Source organism: Puma concolor, chromosome B2, assembly GCF_028749965.1.
Source record: "Puma concolor isolate L17-30 chromosome B2, mPumCon1.1.hap2, whole genome shotgun sequence".
Taxonomy (NCBI): Eukaryota; Metazoa; Chordata; class Mammalia; order Carnivora; family Felidae; genus Puma; species Puma concolor.
In genome coordinates, this window is record NC_141671.1 from 66,440,971 (window position 1) to 66,464,135 (window position 23,165).

Below are 23,165 nucleotides of genomic sequence, written 5' to 3' on the forward strand. Positions count from 1 at the left end.
CATACTCGGGGAAGCAAAGATCAGAGAGACTGCAGAACATCTTTCGTTTTTATGACACTCCATATAAAGCACTCTCCATAAAGCACTTTCACAGATGGCCTCTCCTTTAATGCTCATGTGAACTTTGCAAGGTAAGCATTATTTATCAGCATTTCAAGGAAAAATTTATTCAATATAAACTTCTAACAAGATCAGCGATGCCTTAATGAGCTACTAAATATCTGTAGTACAATCATCACACTTGTATGAAAACTGTATTTGATAATTAATATATGTTCCTATTAGACTCCTTACATTGTAAACCTGCAGTGGCACCCTTGCAATTCCACCCTCTTACTACAATCTCTTTCGCTTCAAAAGAACAATGTGCACTAAACGTCTTCAGCAGAATTTGCCATGCTATCTTGCTTACCTATGCCATTTGAACCCCTTTACTCTTTCTACTACTACTACTACTACTACTACTACTACTGCTACTACTACTACTAGCCCCTCCTCAAACTGACCCCACAGCATATCGTAGTAACTACTACTTTGGTGACCCACAATAGAAATTGCCCTTTTTCGGGGCGCCTGGGTGGCGCAGTCGGTTAAGCGTCCGACTTCAGCCAGGTCACGATCTCGCGGTCCGTGAGTTCGAGCCCCGCGTCAGGCTCTGGGCTGATGGCTCAGAGCCTGGAGCCTGTTTCCGATTCTGTGTCTCCCTCTCTCTCTGCCCCTCCCCCGTTCATGCTCTGTCTCTCTCTGTCCCAAAAATAAATAAACGTTGAAAAAAAAAATTAAAAAAGAAATTGCCCTTTTTCTCATCTTGGTTTTTTTATTTTTTTATTTTTATGCATGAGGTCTGCTTTTGGACTTGAAATAAAAAAATGTTTCCTCTGGAAAGCCGTCTATGGGCCTCAGGGTTTCAAAAAAATAAAATAAAATAAAATAAGGCTTAGGTTGTTCCCACTTTAATTGCATGGTATATTGTATAGTGTCAGGGTGCTTAGACAAGGCCCTTACTTTTGATAAATTCTGGTATAGTTGCTGGAACTTTCCCAAATTAGGTGCACTCCAGTGTACAAGAAAGGACTGAAAGGGCAACTGAATGATATAGCTACAAGATTCAAAGGTCGCCAAACTCCTTTCCTTTTATCTTTGCAGTACCTTAAATGGGATGGAGAGAAGAGTAGAAACAAAACCATTTTTGTTTTATTGTGGTGTTTTGTTTTTTTGTTTTTTGTTTTTTGGACTATGTTCTAAAATGAGGGAGATGGAAAGGAAGAGGAGAAGAGAAGGAGGAAAACTGAATAATAATTTGAAACATTTCAATATTTCTATTGCCCAAGGAAGGTAAAATGAAGGCTAAAGTTAGGTCATTTTCTTTCCTAACCATCTCCCTTAAGTGTTTGGGTGCACATAAGCTTGTTAAAATTACCTTTTTCTACTATTAAAGAAGTGCTACTAGGTTTGATTTTTGAAATGAGCATACTTGTATTTACATTTCTTTAAAAGTTTCTATTATAATAAAAGATTGCAGATAATGTATTGTCTAGATGTATATCAAGTATATATATATTTAGAATTGAACTGATACGTGTATTCTTGTGCTACTATATTTTACATATTTTAGTTTCATCTAAAACATTTTTAAGTCTTTCATTCACAAGCAGAAGTTAGCATAAAACGTGTTCATTTATTAATTTATTGGTGGTTTTAATTAATCTAGTTAATTTATAGGGAATTTTAAATGTGAAAACAACTTTTAAAGTTCCTTAGGCTGCTGTAATATAAAGGAGCTTTAGTTAGAAAGCTAATCAGATACACAGGTTTAATGTAGTTCTTTATCAAATCGTTTAATTAGACATCGGATTATAACGAATAATCTGGTCTTCATTTTTAACTTTACTTTTAGCTTTACACATTGCTTTTCTTCTTGACGTTCCTTTGTGTATCACAGGAAGAAGACTCCAGGGCTCTCTGAGCAGAATGGCAAAGGAGCCCAGAAGAGTGAGCGGAAACGCGTGCCCAAGTCCTCAGTGCAGCCGGGAGAGGGGGCCGCGGAAGAGCGCGAGCGGAAAGAAAGGCGGGAAAGTCGACGGCTTGAGAAAGGACGGTCACAGGACTACCCAGATGTGCCGGAAAAACGAGAGGATCGCAAAGCGGTGGACGATGAGAAGCAAAGGAAAGAGGAGGAGTACCAGACCCGGTACCGCAGCGATCCGAACCTGGCGCGGTACCCGGTGAAACCGCCGCCGGAGGAGCAGCAGATGCGTATGCACGCCCGGGTGTCTCGCGCGAGGCACGAGCGGCGCCACAGCGACGTGGCGCTCCCGCGCACTGAGGCCGGAGCTGCGCCGCCCGACGCCAAGGCCGGCAAGCGCGCACCGCCCCCCGCCAGGGCTTCGCCGCCGGAGTCGCCGCGGGCCTACTCTGCCGAGAGGACTGCGGAAGTCAGGACGCCGGGTGCCAAGCAGCTGGCGAACCACAGCCCGCCGGCACCCAGGCATGGGCCAGTCCCCGCAGAAGCCCTGGAGCCCAAAGCCCAGGAGCCCCTCAGGAAGCAGAGCCGCCTGGACCCCAGCTCGGCCGTCCTCATCAGGAAGTCCAAGCGCGAGAAGGTGGAGACTATGCTGCGGAACGACTCTTTGAGTTCTGATCAGTCGGAGTCCGTGCGGCCTTCCCCGCCGAAGCCACACCGGTCCAAGAGAGGCGGCAAGAAGCGGCAGATGTCCGTGAGCAGCTCCGAGGAGGAGGGCGTATCCACGCCGGAGTACACCAGCTGCGAGGACGTGGAGCTGGAGAGCGAGAGCGTCAGCGAGAAAGGTAAGGGCTGGCCGCGTGGACCACGAGCACGGAAGTGTTTGGGGCTCAGAGGCGCGCGTGTGCAGGGGTAAAAAGTTTCAAGTGCCTTGAAACCTGCACGGTAATGCCTGTAGTTAACACTGCTGTATGGTATGTTAGAAAGTTGCTGAGACTAGATTCCAAACTCATCAGGAGGGAAAACAAAAATTCTAGCTAGATGAGTAGATAGATGCTAACTATACTTATTTTGGTAATCGTTTGGCATTATGTATGTGAAATCATGTGGTGTACCTTAAACTTAATACGGAGTTGTATGTCAGTTATAGCTCCGTATTTTCATAGAAGTGGAGGGGAAAGTGCGACTTGGAGTGCTCACAGACATAGCTTCACAGGGAATAGAATAGAAGGTTTTAGCTTGCTCGCTTCCTTTGTTTCTTTCTGGTAGGATTTTGGAACATAATCACAGGCTTCAAATTTGGGTTACAAGAGTTCTTAATGACTTGTGTTCTTGTCATTCTGGGAAATTCAGTGTGCAGTCTTGTGTTTTTAATTTATCATTTCTGGGTGATTTGTCTGGGGGGGAAAGCTTCTTTTCTAGAAAACCATAACTATTCCTGATAAAGGGGAATGTACCTCTTTACTTATTTATTTATTTATTTATTTATATTTATTTATTTAATATTTATTTATTTTTGAGAGACAGAGACAGCGTGAGCAGGGGAGGGGTAGAGAGAGAGGGAGACACAGAATCTGAAGCAGGCTCCAGGCTCCCAGCTGTCAGCACAGAGCCCGACGCGGGGCTCAAACCCACCAACTGTGAGATCATAACCTGAGCCAAAATCGGATGCTTAACCGACTGAGCCACCCAGGTGCCCCAAATGTACCTCTATTTTTTTAATTCTTATTTATTTTGAGAGAGAGGCAGAGAGAGAGCACAAGATCCAGAATCCCAAGTAGGCTCTGTGTTGTCAACATAGAGCCTGATGCAAGGCTCAAACTCACCAACTGGTGACATCATGACCTGAGCCAAAATCAAGAGTCAGTTGCTTAATTGACTGAACCACCCAGGAGCCCCTACAAAACATTTTACAGTGTTGTGTGATACGCTGACTTTTTTTTTCTGTCTTGTCCTGCACTGTGTACTATACCATAGCCACATGTAGCTATTTAAATTAATTACAATTAAATAAACTTAAAAATTCAGTTCCCCAGTCACACTAAGCCACATTTCAAGCGCTCAGGAGCAATCATCAGAGAAAGTTCCTTTGGATAACATAATGCTGGTCTAGAAAATATTTCAGTTTAATGTTGAAATTATGTATTTGTTTTGAAGATTCACATCATTCTGCTGCTGTTCACTGAGATTTAAATTGGCTACAGTCCTAAATTTGATGATGGTGGTAATCATCCTTGTAGTGCTTCTTAGTTATATTTTGAGGTGACTATTTTTACAGTTTTTTGGCTTGTTTTATAGTTGCTAAATTATGTGCTAAATATTATAAATTTATAAAAAAGTAACTTTACCTCCTCATCTTCTCTATCTTCAAACTGCATGGCTGTGTCCTCTCCCCTTCTATGTCCTCTGTCTCCTTTCTCTCTCTGTCGATAGGTAGGTAGGTAGGTAGATAGATACAAGTATAGATGTAGATATACCTATATAAACACATGTATCCATCTATTTATCTATGTGTCTAGATAATAGGTGAGTGGATGGATGGATGAAAGGATATATGTATTTGGGAACAATTAAGAAAGTTTACTCTGGCATTATAATTATTGCATCTCGAGTTAAAATAGCTGTCTTTTGGACAGTGATTTTGGAAGAGATTATGTAGCAGAATGTGGATGCCATGTTTTAAGTTTCAGGGTCAAGGGAAGACTGTCCCCATGAAATAAAATTTAAAGGGCAATGGGAGACAGAAATTAAAATATTCTATGCATATGGGATCATTTGGCTTTTTAGCACACTTTCTGATGACTTATGTTTGACTTAGAAGTCAACATGCATACACTTACGCATACTGTCTATGGTCTTTTTAAAAGTCCCATGGTGAGTGTACTCTTGCTGCCTCTGTGACCTAATATTGTTTTGTGAGCACATATTTTATTTCCCTGAAATAATAAACTGTTAAATTAAACTGTAACTGGATGTGCTTATTTGGTATGCAGATAGCTCTTAATGGATATATATGTATATGTATATGTATATGTATATGTATATGTATATGTATATGTATATGTATATTTTCCCATTTCTTAAAGAACTCTACATCAGCTTTTTCTGAATATGTGTTTTAAATCACAATGGGCATAGAATCAGTCAGAATTGAATCTCACAATACCAACAGATTATGAAAGAAAAAAATGACAAGTGGCATGGGTAATTGCAAGGATGGAATTGGTGTAATGTGAGGAACTTATTGCCTCTGCATACTGCCTGCCTTCCTTAGGAATTATCATTTTGGGGACATTAGTTGACTATATACACTTCTGAAGTTGAGGTAAAATATCTTCTTCTGGGAACACAGGGGCATCACATGTGTATTTATCTGATTCAGACAACTCTGTTTTCTCTGATAATTAATCTGTTTTCAATAAATGTCTTGAAAATACACTCCAATCAAAGTAGTTGTCTTATTCTAATAGTTTAACCAATCCCAACTAAGTGTTTGCCAAATGAAACAATAACTATAAAGAGCATACATTTTTTTAGAATCAATGTAGCATAGAAATTTTCCTATTTCAAAGTGAATTAGAAATTCTGCTCTCTGTGCTATTAATGCCTTTGTTACCAAACCCCACTATTGTCTACTAAGGACGATCTAGGGAACTGGCCCTGATAATCTGCAGTATCCTGTGACTCTGCACAAGTTACTTAACTTTCATATGTCCTAGTTTTCTTATGGGCACAATGGAGCTAAGAGTATCCGTGTGGTATTATTATTGAGTGGTTTGATGAGATGGTGCATATAAAATAGGATACTAAATTAGTATTCTTCCTGTCTTGGTTTTGCTCGTGCTACCTATACCGTAGATATTTAATGTCACAGTGAGTGTGAGAGCGTCATTCATTTACATAACTGCAAAGAAAAGGTGTGAGAATTATATTTATGTCTTATAGGATCTAATGGGGTGAGAAGAATGATTTGGGAAGAGATTTCTTAGGAGAGTCGCTGCCATGTTGTGAGTTTCAGGGTCAAGGGAAGATTATCCCCATGGAATAAAATTTAAAGGGCAGGGGGAGACAGAAATTAAAATTGCATTTTAATTATAGCCCATTTTTTGGATTCTGGTCTCAGTTCCAATATGTGTGTGTGCAGCGGAGTGAGTTTCCACACCAACAAGCAATTCTCATATGCCAGCAGGACGTCTGAGAATTCAGCTTAATTCAATTCTGATATTACCTACCCAGAGATAGCATCAGATCCCACAGGTTAGTATCTCATTCCCAAAAGACTGCCCTTCACTTCAGAGGCCAGTCATAAGCCTGGGCTGTTGCCAATGCTTCTGACCAACTGGCTGTAGATCACAGGTTCCCACAACCTTCTAATGGGTTTGATTAATTTGTTAGAACAGCCCACAGAATTTAGGAAACCCATTTACATACTAGATAATTGATTTATTATAAAATGATATAACTCAGGAACAACCAGATGCAAGAGATGCATAAAGCAAGTTCTGGGGAAAGGGTGCAGAGCCCCTACGCCCTCTCCAGGCATGCCACTCTCCCAGCACCTGCGTATGTTCCCTACCTAGAAGCTCTCTCAACCTAGTACTTTTGGATTTTTATGGAGGCTTTATTACATAGGCAGGGTTGATTAAATCATTGGCCATTGGTAATTGGTTCAACTTCTAGTACTCCTCTGTCAGGAAGTCAGGGGGCTAGAACCTAAAGTTTCAATCCGCTAATCACATGATTGATTCTCCAAGCAACCAGCACCCATCCTTAGGTGTGGTCCAAAAGTCACGTCTTTAACCTAACAAAAGATAGATACCTTTATGGCTTTCATCACTTTGGAAATTCCAAAGATTTTAGAAACTTTTTGCTAGAGAGGCACCTGGGTGGCTCAGTCAGTTGAACATCTGACTCTTGATTTCAGCTCAGGCCATGATCTCACTGCACTGTTAGCCCAGAGCCTGATGTGGGGCTCAATCCCAAGAACTGTCAGATCAAGCCCTGCATCAGGCTTTATGCTAGGGTTATAAACTGCTTGGGTTTCTCTGTCTCCCTCACTCTATGCCCCTACCCCACTCATTCTCTCTCTCCCTCTCTTTTCCTCTCTCTCCCTCCCTCTTAAATAAATAAATAAATAAATATCAAATGGAGGAAAACTGGAAAGCTTTCATACATTTTAAAGGGATAGCTGTTCTAAATGAAAGTAAGAATGAAGTTTTTGTATTTCCACATCTTTCATTTTGATGTGAAATTGGATTCTTGAATTGGTTCACATTGTTTACAAACATGCTGTGGGCCAGCCAGACACATTTACTGGCTGCATCTAGCCCAAGGACCACCAGCTTTTTATCTCTGGACCTCCCTGGGGTCTGGGTTGTCTGTTGTCTATGCATAGACTCTGAACCTCTCTTATGAAGGTCCAAAACTCTTAATACAAAGCAGTATTTAAGACTGCACATTTGGGGCGCCTGGGTGGCGCAGTCGGTTGAGCGTCCGACTTCAGCCAGGTCACGATCTTGCGGTCCGTGAGTTCGAGCCCCGCGTCAGGCTCTGGGCTGATGGCTCAGAGCCTGGAGCCTGTTTCCGATTCTGTGTCTCCCTCTCTCTCTGCCCCTCCCCCGTTCATGCTCTGTCTCTCTCTGTCCCAAAAATAAATAAATGTTGAAAAAAAAAATTAAAAAAAAAAAAATAAATAAATAAAAAGATTGCACATTTACATTTAGTCACAAAAATATATGCACTGGGGTCTAGCATTCCCCTCATTTTAATACTGTTTACTTTAAAAAAAAATTTACTGTTTATTTATTTTTGAGAGAGAGACAGAGACAGAGACAGAGTGTGAGCAGGGGAGGAACAGAGAGGGAGACACAGAATCCGAAGCAGGCTGCAGGCTCTGAGCTGTCAGCACAGAGCCTGATGCAGGGCTCGAACCCACAAACTGTGAGATCATGACCTGAGCTGAAGTCGGACACCCAACCAACTGAGCCACCCAGACACCCCAGTACTGTTTACTTTAAATACTATTTGCAGATCCTCTGTTCAAAAATCTTGGGTTCAAGATCTTGGGCACCTGGGTGGCTCAGTCAGTTAAGTGTTCAACTTCATCTCTGGTTCATGAAGTTCTGCAAATTCATCTTGCAGTTTGTGAGTTCAAGCCCCCCATTGGGCTCTGTGCTGACAGCTCAGAGCCTAGAGCCTGCTTCGGATTCTGTGTCTCCCTCTCTCTCTGCCCCTCCCCTACTCCCTCCCTCCCTCCCTCTCAAAAATAAATAAACATTAAAAAAAATTTTTTTTTGTTCCTCAAGGAACTCAGTAGAGAGGCTTGAGAAATAAAGAGACAAAGATGGTACCAATGTGGAGGAGAGAAATGGCACCAGTTCTGAGAAGAAACAAAGAAGTATTGCTGCCTTGATCAGGAGAGTAAGCTACTTACACTTACAAGGAATTTAGAGTATAAATCCTCAGACACAACTAGTTAGAAGAAGAGCCTGGCATTGGATAACAGGATTTCCTTTTTTTATCCCCTTCTGCTTACTGACTTTGAATAAACTCAGAAAATACAACACAAATTGATTGTGCCTGTGAACTTTGAAAGTACTCCATGAATGACTTCTGAGGTCAATTTGTAAAATAAGGGCTTATTGGTTTGTTTGTAGCTATTACTACTAGGTAGTATTTATCAGTCCTTTTAGGGGTATGTGATATCTGGTTTATTCTAAGAAATGATACCTGCAATGGTATCAAATAAGACTATGTATCTTTAATTACAGGTATGAATTTTCCACCTAAAGACAAAGACAGTTTCCAGGGACCAGAGCATAGGTTTTAGGTGTTATGAATTATTGACTATTAAGTTTAGGTACATAGCAATTTAATCATTGAAGAATAAGGAAAAAGAATTGGAACCTTTGCAAAAATCAGGTACTAAATTCTGTAAATGAAAATGTAGTTCTCTATGTTATTCTTTAATCATTAAACTAAAAATATTGGGAGTATCCTCTTTTACCTCCAGCAATACAGTGCCTGCTGCTCACAGAACTTTTAATTCTGGCCAGAAGTTATTGATTTACTTATGTTTTTTTGACAGCGAAGAATGCATTTTATATCCTTTTGATAGTCTTAAGAGGGCTTGCAATTAAATACTTGGTCAGATTTATTTATGTATTAATTTATATGTAGTATTACATGAATATTGGATGATACTCATGATACTAAACAAAGTATCTATAAGAACCTACTGCATTCCAGGCATACTGTGCTAGGTTCTAGAGGTACAGTGACTAAATAAATAAATACACACATATACATAGCCATCATTTCTGCCCTCATGACATTTTTTATTGGCTATTCAGAAGACTCTGACTGGAAAGTTTATACAGAGATAGGATACACCAAGATAAAATCAGGTTCTGTGGTAAGAATTTGGCTACATTTAAAAAAAATTATAACTTTAAAACAAATGCAACTTTAAAAGAGGTTCTTCTTCAAATGGCTGCCCAAACTTAAGCATTTATTTTTCTTATCCCATGAGATCCCACAAAAGTGAAGAAAAAGGAAGTGAGCTATGAGCACATGAGATGTTCTTGAGAAGATGGAAAGAAGAAAGTAGCCTACTTGTGGGCATAAGAGGTTTCCAGGTGAACAAGAGGATGTGGTGGTGGAGAAGACTGTTTGCTGTGAAGTGCCTTACAGAGACTTACGGCTCAGATACTAGGTTCCTTAGAGCAGGAAGTGAGAAGGAAAGCTTTAGACTGGCAGATTCATTCAACATATGTTGACAGAGTAGCCATTTATTCTCCTTACTGTTCCCTTCTCCTCTTTACTTCTTTGTATACAACAAAAGCTACCCCACGTTTAATCCCTAGATAGAAATCAAGAAAAAAATCCAGTGGACTGCCTGAGCAAAACTCAGATATTGGGGTTGTTGCACCCCCACCTTTATAGCTTAATGCTGAGTTGCACACATTGTTTACCCTAAAGTGGAGGTTATTAGCTCTCGAACACCATTCATTCACAGATGTTAGAGACACTGTTAGTGTCCATTTGAATGGCATTGATAAGAAGACTTACATGGAAATTCATACCAGCTACACACAGAAATCCAGCCAGTACTCAATTTTTTTTTTCTTTTTCGAGTTTTTATTTAAATTCTTTTTTTCATGTTTATTTATTTGTTTTGAGAGAGAGAGAGAGAGAGAGAGAGAGAGAGAGAAACTTAAGCAGGCTCTGCACTGTCAGCACAGAGCCCTACATGGACTCAATCTCACAAACTGAAATCATGACCTGAGCTGAAATCCAGAGTCAAACTCTTAACTAACTGAGATACCCAGGCACCCCTACAAGTTTTTATTTAAATTCTATTTAGTTAACATAGTGTAAAATTAGTTTCAGGTATAGAATTGAGTGATTTCTCACTTACATACAACATCCAATGTCATCACAAGTGCCCTCCTTAATACCCATCATTTAACCGATCCCCCTGCCCACCTCCCCTCCAGAAACCCTCAGTTCGTTCTCTGTAGTTAAGAGTCTGTTTTATGCTTTGCCTCTCTTTCCCCCCATGTTCGTCTGTTATATTTCTTAAATTCCACATATAAGTGAAATCATATATGGTATTTGTCTTTCTCTGACTGACTTCTCGTAGCATAATACTCTTGAGGACCATCCATGTCATTGTAAATGTTAAGATTTCTTCTTTTGGGGGGCTGAGTAATATTCCATTGTATATATACACCACAACTTCTTTATTCATCATTCGATTGACATTTGGGCTTTTTCCATAATTTGGCTGTTGTTGGTAATGCTGCTATAAACATCAAGGTGCATATATCCCTTTGAATCAGTATTTTTGTATCCTTTGGGTAAATACCTAGTGGTACAGCCAGTACTCAATCTTAAATATGAATGAACAACAAAGGCTACAAACTATGAAGAACACCAGCAAGAGGCACTAGAAAAGATCAAGATAAACAAGTAGACCTTAGAAATAAGAAGTAATTCAAGAGCAAAAAACATAGTACAAAATGCTACATTCCTGGTTACCTTTGATACATTCTGAACTGTCTAAGCCCCATCCCCAGGGCAACTTCCCCACCCAAACACACAGATACTCTGTGTAAAAATTTTTTCGAAAAGTTAAAGTTATTAACCAAGCTTAAAAAGAAAGCTGTGGCTACCAAAACCCATAACACTGAAGCACTTGGGCACAAATACTTGACAAAATATAAGACTATATGACTGGACTCAGGATCACAAACTTGCCTCAGGTATGAAGTTAATTATCCTAACCAGGAAGTAAAATAATCTTATCTGATACATTAAAATAAAAGCTATTGTAAAGGCTATAAACTCTTTTTGGTCCAAAAGAGGTAAATGTGAAACTGACCCATGAGGAAATATATTGGAGCCCAGAGGATGAGCCCAGAGATCATAATTTGAAACATAGGAGGAAGTTCAACAACATTAAAGATATGAAGGAAAAAGGGAAAGTATCTGTAAGCTTTTGGAAGTTAAAATAAACCAGCTCATATACACAACAAGAAGAGTTAGACTGCCCTTACACTTCCTATTAGCAGTGGATTCCAGACTAGAGTTGTTCAATGTTTCTCAAGTATGGAAGAACAAAACCATTTTGAAATACAATTCTGTGTACATCTAAACCCTCAATCAACTCCAGGTTCTCAGAAAACCTACTTTGCAGTCTCCTTCCGAGAAAATTATTTAAAGATGTATCACTCAAGAAAAAAATAATAATAAGAAAGTGGGACAAATGGGAAACAAGAAAAACTGAATCAAGAATCCAGTGCAAAGAAATCCCTGAATGACATTATGTGCAGAAAGCAGTATGTACAAATTAAAACTGGAAATCATTTCCAGGAAGTTCCAAGAAGAAAATCTTTGTTAAGAAGAATGTCATGGATTCTAAGAAATATCCAATGACTAATGAATTACATGGCATTATTGACTGAATAAGGAAAGGCTGTCTCTTTTTTTTCAACAATAAAGAGGAACACTGAGAAAACAAAAACAACCACTATTAAGGAAAATCAAGTTTCAAATATGAGGCAAACAAAAGTGTGACATTATTTTATTAATTGAAATAGCCCATTCAACTATTAGCCTAGGCACATTTTCCTCTGAGTGAACAGGAAGCCTGGCAGTTCATCCCTAGAAAAGGAAATTTAATTTTTGCATATCATTTTTGCTTGGTTCTGGAATATTTATATGTAATAATATTGTAAGTGCCACTTACTGTTTTTCAAGTTTTAGAATGAACTCCCTTGCTCATTTAATACTTATGTATGTTTACGTAATTGAATATAAATATTTTGTCCATGTCAAAATAAAGGTAAAACTGGCCAATATGGGGGTGAGAGGATTTGGGCAGGGAAGAAGTGGAGGTAAGCACATGAATATTCTCATCTAAAATGGTCAAAAGTTAAAATAGCTTGTTGAAATTTTAGGACAAGAAATACAGGATTATGTATACATATATATTTTTTAAGTGTTTATTTATTTATTTTGAGAGAGAGAGCAAGTGACCAGGGGAGGGGCAGAGAGTGAGGGAGAGAATCCTAAGCAGGCTCCACACTCTCAGTGCAGAGCCCGATGTGGGGCTCAATCCCATGAACCATGAGATCATGACCTGAGTCAGGATCAAGAGTCAGATGCTTAACTGACTAAGCCACCCAGGCACCCCAGATTTTGTATATTTAAATATGGAAGTATAATAGGAGAAATTGGTTTGTGAAAGCAAAGGATGTAAAAAAGTGAGCTAACGTCTCTAATCAGTTTTTTAAATTTTTTTAATGTTTATTTATTTTTGACAGAGAATGAGAGAGAACATGAGTGGGGGAGGGGCAGAAAGAGAGGGAGACACAGAATCTGAAACAGGCTCTAGGCTCTGAGCTGTCAGCACAGAGCCCGACTCGGGCCTTGAACTCACGGACAGCAAGATCATGACCTGAGCTGAAGTCAGATGCTCAACCAGCTGAGCCACCCAGGCGCCCCATAACATCTCTAATCAGTTTTAACCATAAGTATTATCTTAAAATTAGAAACCAGTGGATAATATCTTCGATAAGGCTGTCAATATACAGAGGCAATTTATTTTTTTAAAAATTAGAGTACTTTCCATTAGAAGAACTAAGAAAATAAATATTTAAAAATAAGTTTGAAAAGTGGAATAATAGTGTGAACAGATAGGATGTGAGGGGAAATGAATTATTGTAACTACATATCAGGCCCGTATTTATTTTAATTTTCATCATGTGCATGAATAGGAATACATAAAAAAACTGGTATCTAGTGTCCCCTTCATTAAGTTGTAAATAACCAGTTTTGGTATCTTCTGGGTCTTTTATAACTGGCATTTTTGCCACCAAAACCTCAAAACAGCAATGGATCCATGTAGAATTATAACAGCATTGGCTTCTCTTTTACCTTTTCTACGTAGTATTTCATTGAGTTCCTAGTGTATGACAGGCACTTACCAGGCTTTGGAATATATGATTAGAATATAGCCCCTGCCCATAGTGACTCTCTCAGAAGAGCCCACCTCATTTCTTCTGTCGTGTTTCATTTTATGTACTTCTGCTTAGCCCATTCACACAGAGGCTGATGAACACACTTTTATAGACCTCTGCCTGCACTTCTTAACTTTCAACCAAGTACTTTCTCTAACTTTTTATTTAATTTACCCTCTTGATCTATACAGACAAGAGAGAATACTGTAGGACCAGCAGTTGGACAGGTTGACATTTAGCACCAAAGCCCAACAGTTTTACCTGGCCTGGTTTTTGTTAATATTATAAAGGACAGAGATGAGAATATACACAAAAGAGAAGGGAGACTACTGTCTGGTATTCGTGAGGGAAAGATAAGTTTCTTTCTCCCTTTCAACTACTGAGAGAGGCATGATTTAGGGTGTTAGATGCTACCGTTTAAATGCCTTAGAGGGATTCTGAGAACTGATTTCTTCTTACAGTGAATATGGAATGGACATTAGCAGTTTTAATCATCTGTGCAATTTAAATCTTAGGAAGAGATTGAGAGGACACAAATAACTCCCTGTGTGTGTGCGTATATGTATGTGTGTGGTCTGAGCTAATTCTAAGAATATGTGTTAAGCAAATTTTGGAAATTGTCATGGTGAAAAGCTGGCTTTTTCAGAGCTACAATTTCCGCCTAATATATAACTACTAAAAAATCTCCTTGATTCTAAAACAAGAGTTGTGATTAAAAGGAAATCCTATAAAAAGGAAAGAAATTAAGCCTGTAAATCTAACATGATTATACCCAATAATATTTCTCCTAAATTAATCCATAGCTGGAAATATTAGTCATTTAGTTACATCTTAAAGATATTCCTGTTCTTGAATCAGGAGAAACTAAATTAAAATCTGGGCCACATTTTCAAAAATAATCATACAAATTTTATGTGTAATATGTGCTTACAATTTTAACATAGAATGTTTTAAAAGATTCATAAGTAAAGATCATTTTAAGGGGAAACATTTATGCTTCAAAATACATTTAGAAAAAGATTTGATATTGAAGATTTTAGTGCCACTATTTTATCTCAGTAAGTTGTTCTTCAGTATCCTTTTAAAATGCAGAATCATACTGCAGTGTTTTTGACCCATTTTATCCAGTGAATGAGAAGGTTGTCCTTACTTTTGGTTCAATTTAACAAAATAACAGAATCTTAAACCTGGGAGAGAATTCAGAAGCTATTGAACAGGGAAGGAGACATTATGGGTGTTGAGGCCTGCCTGATTTCCTGTCCCCGAAGCCATTTTCTCTTTGTAGTTGGAAGAGCTTGGAAGTCAATTTGTCCCCAGCTCCAGCCAGACCCTCTGAGGATTAGCATTCACAATTTAACCACTTGTTCTATTTGCAGTCTAGACCCAGCCCCAGCAGCCTGGCTTCTAACCTATTCCTGAGACCAGGCACCAGATTTTTGCCATGTTTTGGTTTTGTCCATGGATCCAGTTCTGCTACCCAAGTCCCTCTAGAATTAAAACATTGCCTTGCCCTCACCATTTCCTGGCCAGAAATTAGAAGCTGGACCTCTGGATACTGACTTTCTTGATGCCAACTGCCATATTGGAAGTCCAGATATTACCTTGTACATCATTCTTCTTCATACATTGTGGGGTATCTCTGGTTCTTATGGCTGTTTTGGATTTAATAGTTATTGCCTGTAACCATCTTCTTTGAGTGTTTTGTACTAATTACTGAGCTGAACTTCTGTGGTTAGGTTTTTTTGTTTTTGTTTTTGTTTTCTAAGCACCTGTCCCATGCCCAAGGGCATATCTAACTTTAATCCCCAGTAAACTCTTCTGAGTCTGAGATAATAGTGTATACTTTTCCAGGGCACCTGGGTGACTTGGTTGAGCATCCAACTCTTGATATTGGCTCAGGTCATGATCTCTCAGTTGTGAGATCGAGCCCCACATTGGGCTCCATGCTGAGTGTGGAGCCTGCTTGGGATTCTCTCTCTCTCTTTCTCTCTCTCTCTCTCTCTCTCTCTCTCTCTGTCTCTCTCCCTCTCTCCCTCTTTCTCTCAGCCTCTCCCTAGCTTGTGTGCGTGCATACTCTCTCTCAAAACAAATAAGCCTTTCTTGTGCCTTGTAGATGATCATCTCCTTCCTGAGCCTTCATACTGCCTTTCCTCTGTGTGTGTCTGAATTTTCTTTCCTTATAAGGATACCAGTCATATTGGATTATGGGCCATCCTAATGACTTCATTTTAATTTAATTATCTCTGTAAAATCCATGTCTCCAAATATGATTATATTCTCACTTGGGGGTGAGGACTTTAACGTATGAGTGAGGGGCACAATTAGGTTCATAGCAATAACATTGATAGGAGGAACGGATTAAGGCTTCTCCATACTTGTGTACGTACATGATAAATACAAAAGTTTTGCATTTGTCTCCTTTGTTTTTCATCCATAAAAAAACATAAGATCATCAAGAATCTTATTGAGTACTTTATGAAGACAATTGATATCCAAGATAACGAAGAGAGAGTTTTAGGCACAGCCAGAGATGGAACACATTGGGTATGTTTCTTAACCTCTGTAAGCCTCAAGTTCTGCCATTGGGAATAACTGTTCATATCCCATGCAGTAGTTGTGAAGATTAAATTAGATAATCTGGTATGGCTTCTGTGTACCTAGTACCTGACAAACAGCAAGTGCTCAATAAATACTTTTATTTCTATGATACCAAATAGGATGTATAGATAATTCATGCTACAGAAACTCAGAGGAAAGCCAGAATCCTAAGGTTTCTTCGTGGAACTGGGGTAGAATTTGGGCAGGAATATTCAATGTGGTATTCTAGTCAGAGAGCCTGGCATGAACAATGAGAGATGCTGAGCATATACACTGTTCTGGGAACTGTAAGCTTAGAGACTTGTGGAGGAAAGAGAGCCTAGAGGTTACTGATCAAGGGAACAATTTTAATCCCATATCTTTCAAGAACTGAATTACCTTGGGCTACAGAATGAGAGGGATGGATTATATTAGTGATCCTCATCCTTGGGCATACCTTAGAATCCTCTTTAAAAATTGTCAGAGCAGCACCAAAAGAGATTCTGATTTAGTCATTGTGGAACCATGCCCCAATTTATTTTAACATGTGCAACTAAATTGAGAACTATAGGACTAGTTCAGTGCACATTATAATCACTTGAGAAGCTTCCTACAAATGATATCAGTGTTCAAGCTCCCAAGCACATAAATTCTGATTTAATTGTTCTGGGTTGTGGCCCAAGCATTATTGTTTTTTTTTTTTTTTAAGGATCACTTATGCTAATTCCAGTGTGTAGTCGGGGTTATGAATGGCAGTTTGACAGTCTTCATTCAGGGACTTTTCCAAATCTTAGTCCTGACCCTTTATAAATTATGAAGTGCTGGTTCTTCCAAGAGAATTTTAATTTTGTATCATATGCGAACCCCATTTTAAAAAGTTTCTTATTTATATGGGGATGTATTTAGCTGGAATAAGTACAAAATGACTCAACTGATGTTTTGAAGACAGAATAAAGAATTGTATGTATCCATATAGATTTTAGAACTCCGACCCTGGTACCCAGGTACTTTAAATTAATTTTCTGACAGACTAACAGGTGTGAATTCTGCCTGGCTGACTGTAGTGCTTAGGAGCCCACAAATGAGAGAGGGAGTGACCTTGGAAGAGTGACCTTGGAAATGTCTAAAACAGAAACCAGAAGTCATGCCTGTATAGAGCTAATAGGAAAGAATTCTCAGAGTCTGGAGTATTCTACAAATGTGAGTAATTATTACTGTCCTAACAGTTGGTTGTCCCAGTTGGGTTAATGGTAAACTCTTACAAATTGGGTCTTTTCATAGAGAATAAAATCCAAAACCTAAGCCAAGATCATCAGTCCTCTTAGTTTAGCACCATTTTATCCTCACAGACTCACCTCCTCTAACACTGTGCTCCTTTTTTTTTTTTTTTAAGTTTATTTATTTATTTATTTTGAGAGAGAGAGAACACAAGCAGGAGGCTGAGAGAGGGAATCCCTGGCGTGCTCTGTGCTATCAGCATGGAGGAGCCCAGTGTGGGGTTCAAATTAAAAAATAGTGAGATCGTGACTTGAGCCAAAACCAAGAGTTGGATGCCTAACCAGCTGAGCCACCCAGGTGCCCCAACACTGTACTTTATGCATATCATACACATTTCCATCTCTGCTGTTTGACACTTGATTTTCCACTCTTTTAAATGCCCTTGTATCTCTAGTCATGATTTAAAACTAAAACTAAATTTCACTTCCTCCTGTATTCTCTTGAAGTATCTAATTTTATTTTTGACATTTGTATGTTTGTGTCTTTTCCTGAAGGAAATCGATTGTAATTTTAAGTGAAGACATCAGATTTATGCGTTTATATACTGGTTTATACTTAGAGTGATAGTTTATATTTACGTACGTAGAAATGTAGTTGTTGGATTAAGTTGTACACTGCTCGATGTTTCTCTATTTTTTAAATGTGTGAAGCTAATTACAAAAGTAAGAAACTAATAACTTACATGTTTCAGTAGAGAGAAAAGATGTACCCAAAACTACAGTTAAGGATAATTGAGTCTGAAAAAGAGTAACTTCCTGTCTTCCAATTCTTGGTCTATCCCTTTAGTTTATTGATTTAATGATTGTGCATGTGGAAAAAGTTTTCAGTCAATAGGTACCTGATCACTAGATGGCACAGAATTATTTACTTTGTTTCTTGTGTGATTACAGTTTACTTCTCTGTTCTCAGAATTCTGTTTCTTTAATTATTTTTAGTAATTTGGACATTAATTAATTCTTCAAGCTATAAAAAGGAAACCACAGTATTGCTATTACTAGGCATTAATTTAATACATATTTTAATGAAAAAAATTTCAGTTATACACAGAAGAAATTATATTGTGAATTACAGTAAAGAATTGCTATTAGATTTTAAGAAAGAAATAAAACAACATCAATAACACCAGCAATAATTGTGTAAAATAAAACCAGTTCACAGAGAACTGACTTATAGCTGAGTGGTCAGAAAGGAAAGAGCTGAAAATTTAACTGGCATAATCCCCCAACATTTTAAATTAGGTTTAGGAGGTTTCAGAGGGAATAGTTTCTTTGGGAAGCCATGAATCAGGTTAGAGATTAAGAACCTTTGGGAAACCATGAGGTACATTAAGCAGCATCATCCAAGGCCTTGTATTTTTCAATGAGGAGGGCACTTGGGATAGTGATTGAAATTACTCAAACTCAGTCTGGATGGTTGGAATCAAAATTATGCAAGAAATTGTTTGTAGCCCAATTAATGAGGAAATTGTCAAATTTATTTAATAGAACCCTCACCTCTAACTGATCTCTTTGTGTTTAGTTTATAAAATATGATTGCTTCTCAAAAAGCATTTTATCATGGGTATCGGTGAATATTTATTATTATAAAATATATAAATTGGAAGCTAGCTCTATTTTCTGATTAAAGGGCAGTGTTTAAAGGAATACTATATAGCCATAAAACATCTATTATATATTCTTTATGGCATAAAAATATTTTTGTGATAGTTGAGAGAAAGGTGTTGCTAATTATATATATACACTATATGGTATGTTTTTGAAAAAATACTTACATTTGTATATAGAGAAGGAACTGAAAGAATGTACATCAAAATGTTGATCATACTTACATCTGGATGGTGATGCATTCTTCATTTTTTTGTTTTTATATTTTTAAACTCCTACCGTAAACATATTCCTTTGCATTAATTTAATTTGGGTGTTCCTTTATTTCTTTGCTTTGCTTTTTTTCCTTTGTATCTTCTATTAGATTGATTGAGTTACTTTCTGAGCCTATTCATTTATTTTAGAGCTTAGGATATTATACTTTTTTTCCTATCCTTCAGTGCAAACCTAACTTTTCAGTGCAATACTTACTTTTATAATTGTTTTATTAGCAAAATCTAAAATTATTATCTCTATGAAACAGGACTTTAGCATTAATATTACTGTTATCTAGAATAGGTCCAGCTTGTTGTAGAACATTTATATAAATAAATGTTAATACTATTTTTATAGCTAATATTTAGATTTACCAACGCATTTAATATGATTTACTGATTTCATTTTTCATAATTATTTTCTAGATCTCTTTTTTCTTGCCTTCATTTTTCTCTTTGTTAGAGCATATATTTTATTAATTCTTTTAGTGAGAGTCTGGGAGTAGTAAAATGCCATTCGTTTGTCATTTCTTGAATGATATTTCAGTTGAATGTACAGCATAGGCTTTTTCTCCTCCATAGCTTCCTGTGCTTTGTAAATCACATGGGGATTCGCACCATTCAGAAAGCAGTCCTGGGAGGCTTACTGGAGTTACTTTGAGCCCTGTTAACTGGGAGAGCTTGAAGTAGGGTTTAGCCTTCTCTCCCAGCAGTACATGGCATTACAGCAATAGCCGCCTCAACCCAGAGCTGGTCTCCCTATCAGCGGGACAGACAGGTTCAACCACTCACCGCCATGGTTTCTGTAGAATTGAGCCCTACATTTGTCTTATTTAGGCTTTGTAGCATGTTATTTATCATTTGAAATATATATTGTGTTTGAGTAGAGGGAGATTTTATGTGTGCTTTACCCTGACCTGGAACATACATACCATTTTTAAGAAGACGTTTTTAAAAAATTAACTAAGGGAAGATGGGGCGCCTGGGTGGCGCAGTCGGTTAAGCGTCCGACTTCAGCCAGGTCACGATCTCGCGGTCCGTGAGTTCGAGCCCCGCGTCGGGCTCTGGGCTGATGGCTCAGAGCCTGGAGCCTGTTTCCGATTCTGTGTCTCCCTCTCTCTCTCTGCCCCTCGCCCGTTCATGCTCTGTCTCTCTCTGTCCCAAAAATAAAATAAACGTTGAAAAAAAAAATTAACTAAGGGAAGAATGAAAAAATTAAGAATGAAAAAACTACCACAGTAGTACTGTGGTCCTTTAGTAATAGTAGAAACCAGAGAAACTACTGACCTTTTATGTGACTTGGTTGGAAATTTAACTGAGGTAGAACTTAGGGAGTCTCTTTTTCTGGGAAATCACAGGTTCTGATTTGTTTTGTTTAATTCCTGAACGGTTTTAAAGTCTAACAACCACTACACTACCGCAAAAAAAGAGACAACACATGGATAGAAATAAATAGGAAAGGAAAATGAAGTATAGAAATGGGGTATAGAAAGTTTCTATAGCATTTAATTAATTAGCTGGTACATCATGTAAATGATCTTCCCTCTCTTCTTGGCTTTGTGCCCTCTTTAATACCTTGCTGTTTGAAGTCTTGTAATACATGGCCTAATGTTTCTACTTAAGCCTTTTTATTGGTTGTTTTCTTAGTGAAGACATAGTTCGTATCCATGACTGTAGGAAGCTAGGTATTTGGACCACATATTTGGATTTTATCCTTAATAAATATATATACTTTAATGGTTTTGAACTTTAAATGAGATTTTTTAAAGTTTATTCATTTATTATTTCTGAGAGAGAGAGAGAAAGAGAAAGAGAAAACACAAGCAGGGGACGGGCAGAGAGAGAGGGAGACACAGAATCTGAAGCAGGCTCCAGGCTCTGAGCTGTTGGCACAGAGCCCAACACAGGGTTCAAACCCATGAACCGTGAGATCATGAGCTGGGTCAAAGTCAGATGCTTAACTTACTGAGCCTACAGGTGTCCCTGAACATATAAATGAGATTTTAAACTGCCAGCATATCAAAAGAAAAAAGTTACCCAACACACCATTTGAAACTACTTCCTGTTTACAGTTATATAGCTGCCTAAGCTAAAGAAATTTAAAACAAAACTAATCTCCACTGCATAAAACCTATAATGGTGAAAAAGAATGTTTATTTAAAAAGGTGTAGCTGAATTTGTGTTAAGAGAAATCTCTAAGGGTCAGAAATGAAAGGAGAAAACTGAACCCTAAGTATGTGGGTGTGAATACTTCAGCAACACCTCTGATGGAATCAAGACTTACAATGTGTGAGGGTTTGGGTTTTTAAACAACGCAGGGCCACCAGAGGCAGTTTTGCTCTTGTAAGAAGCAGGTAATTGGAACTGACATCTGTGCATAAGACCATCACCCTTAGAGTGCTTACCCTACAAAGAAAGGAGGATTAATATTAAATTTCACACAACTCAGATAAATGAGGAACCTTTTCTGTCTGAACCCTGGGTGAAAAATCAATAAATCTCTTGTAAGGAATTGAAGTTTCATTGTGTTCTTAGGTGGATTTTGTAGACTGAATTTATATTGTCTGTATTATGACTTAATCCCAGGACAAGAAATTAACATTAAATTTGGTCCTTGGTCAAAGATACCTCATTCTGTAATACCTTTACTGTGCAGCTTCAAGCTCAAAAGCCTTCCCATTTTGCTATAATCAATAACTTGAGTTACAAAGGACAGACAAGTGCTAAGAAATGGGTCTCAGAGAGCCAATATTCTGGCTTTGTCCATTGGGTTTCTTTCTCTTTTCTTTTAGCATGTTTTCTATCTTTTTACAGAGAAATGCAGTAATGGCTAAAGCATTTGTGCAGACTTTAGGCTGAAATGGCCAACTTTTGGTTATTCTTTAAATATCTCAGCACCATGAGAAGCACTCAATTTCCTGTTGTCCTATTTTGTCAGGTCTCCTATAGAAAATGTGTAGGATCAGTCAGAGGGTTTACATTGGAGAAACATTCTGTGGTAGGTGGATCAGGTTTACAAAGTAATCATTATCCTTAATACTGACCTACCTTTACCTTCTATTTCTCTCTTTAATCTCTCTTTCATCACTCACTCATCTTTTCCCCTCATCTCCTTAAAAAGATCTTCTCTGAAGTGTTCCCTACCTCACTGTGCCCTATATCCTGCCACTCTCTGATATTTTGACATATGTGCTATTCTGATCCCCTTTATTCCATACCCAGCATCAACTGTTTCTTCATGTAGTTGGTTCAGGGTCTGGGAGACCTAGGTCTCCCTAGCTTAGAAGACAACACAGATCAAGGCAGGTTGTACCGGTCAATTCTCCTTGAAAGATCCTTTACATACATGCTTGTCCTCTATCATACTGTGAGACAAAGAATGGCAACGTTCATAGGATGCTTATATTCATTTATATTGTAAATGGTTTCATTACCACAATTTGAAAGCAGTAATTCCCACATCTGTATTTCAGAATTTCAGAATAATTGAATTTCAGAGTGCTTTGGAATTCAGGGCCCCTTGATAGCAGCTAATTCTTTGAGTATTTTTAACCTTCCAGATTTTCTCAGACTAGGCACTTTATATCCAGAGTTTCTTCTAGTATCCAACACACCATTGTAGGAAACCTATAAATCCTGATACAAGATAGGTTGTAGCCTTATGACTCAGGAAGTTGCAAGTATGAAAGTAGCTCTCCATCCTGGGGAAAAAAAAAACTTAATTAAATATATTAATTTCCGAAATCCTAATACAGTTTTTCCTTTACTTAGGATCGGGTTATGTCCCAATGAACCCATCATAAGTTAAAAATATTAAGTTGAAAATGCACATAATACCTAACCTACTGAACATCATAGCTTAGCTTAGTCAATGTTACGCATGCTCAGAACACTTACATTACCATACAGTTGGGAAAAATCATCTAACACAAAGCCTATTTTATAATAAAGTGTTAAATATCTC

The 23,165-nt window shown here is 38.2% G+C and overlaps 1 protein-coding gene across 24 annotated transcripts in view; it reads left to right on the forward strand.

Moving 5' to 3' along the window:
* RIMS1 (regulating synaptic membrane exocytosis 1) overlaps window positions 1-23,165 on the forward strand; it is a 493,071-nt gene that overhangs the window by 265,674 nt on the left and 204,232 nt on the right. For all 24 annotated transcript variants that reach the window (XM_025925526.2, XM_086707193.1, XM_086707195.1 and 21 more), the window contains one exon: window positions 1,943-2,808. In XM_025925526.2, coding sequence (XP_025781311.1) covers window positions 1,943-2,808 — 866 coding nt within the window. The remainder of the gene's footprint in view (window positions 1-1,942; window positions 2,809-23,165) is intronic.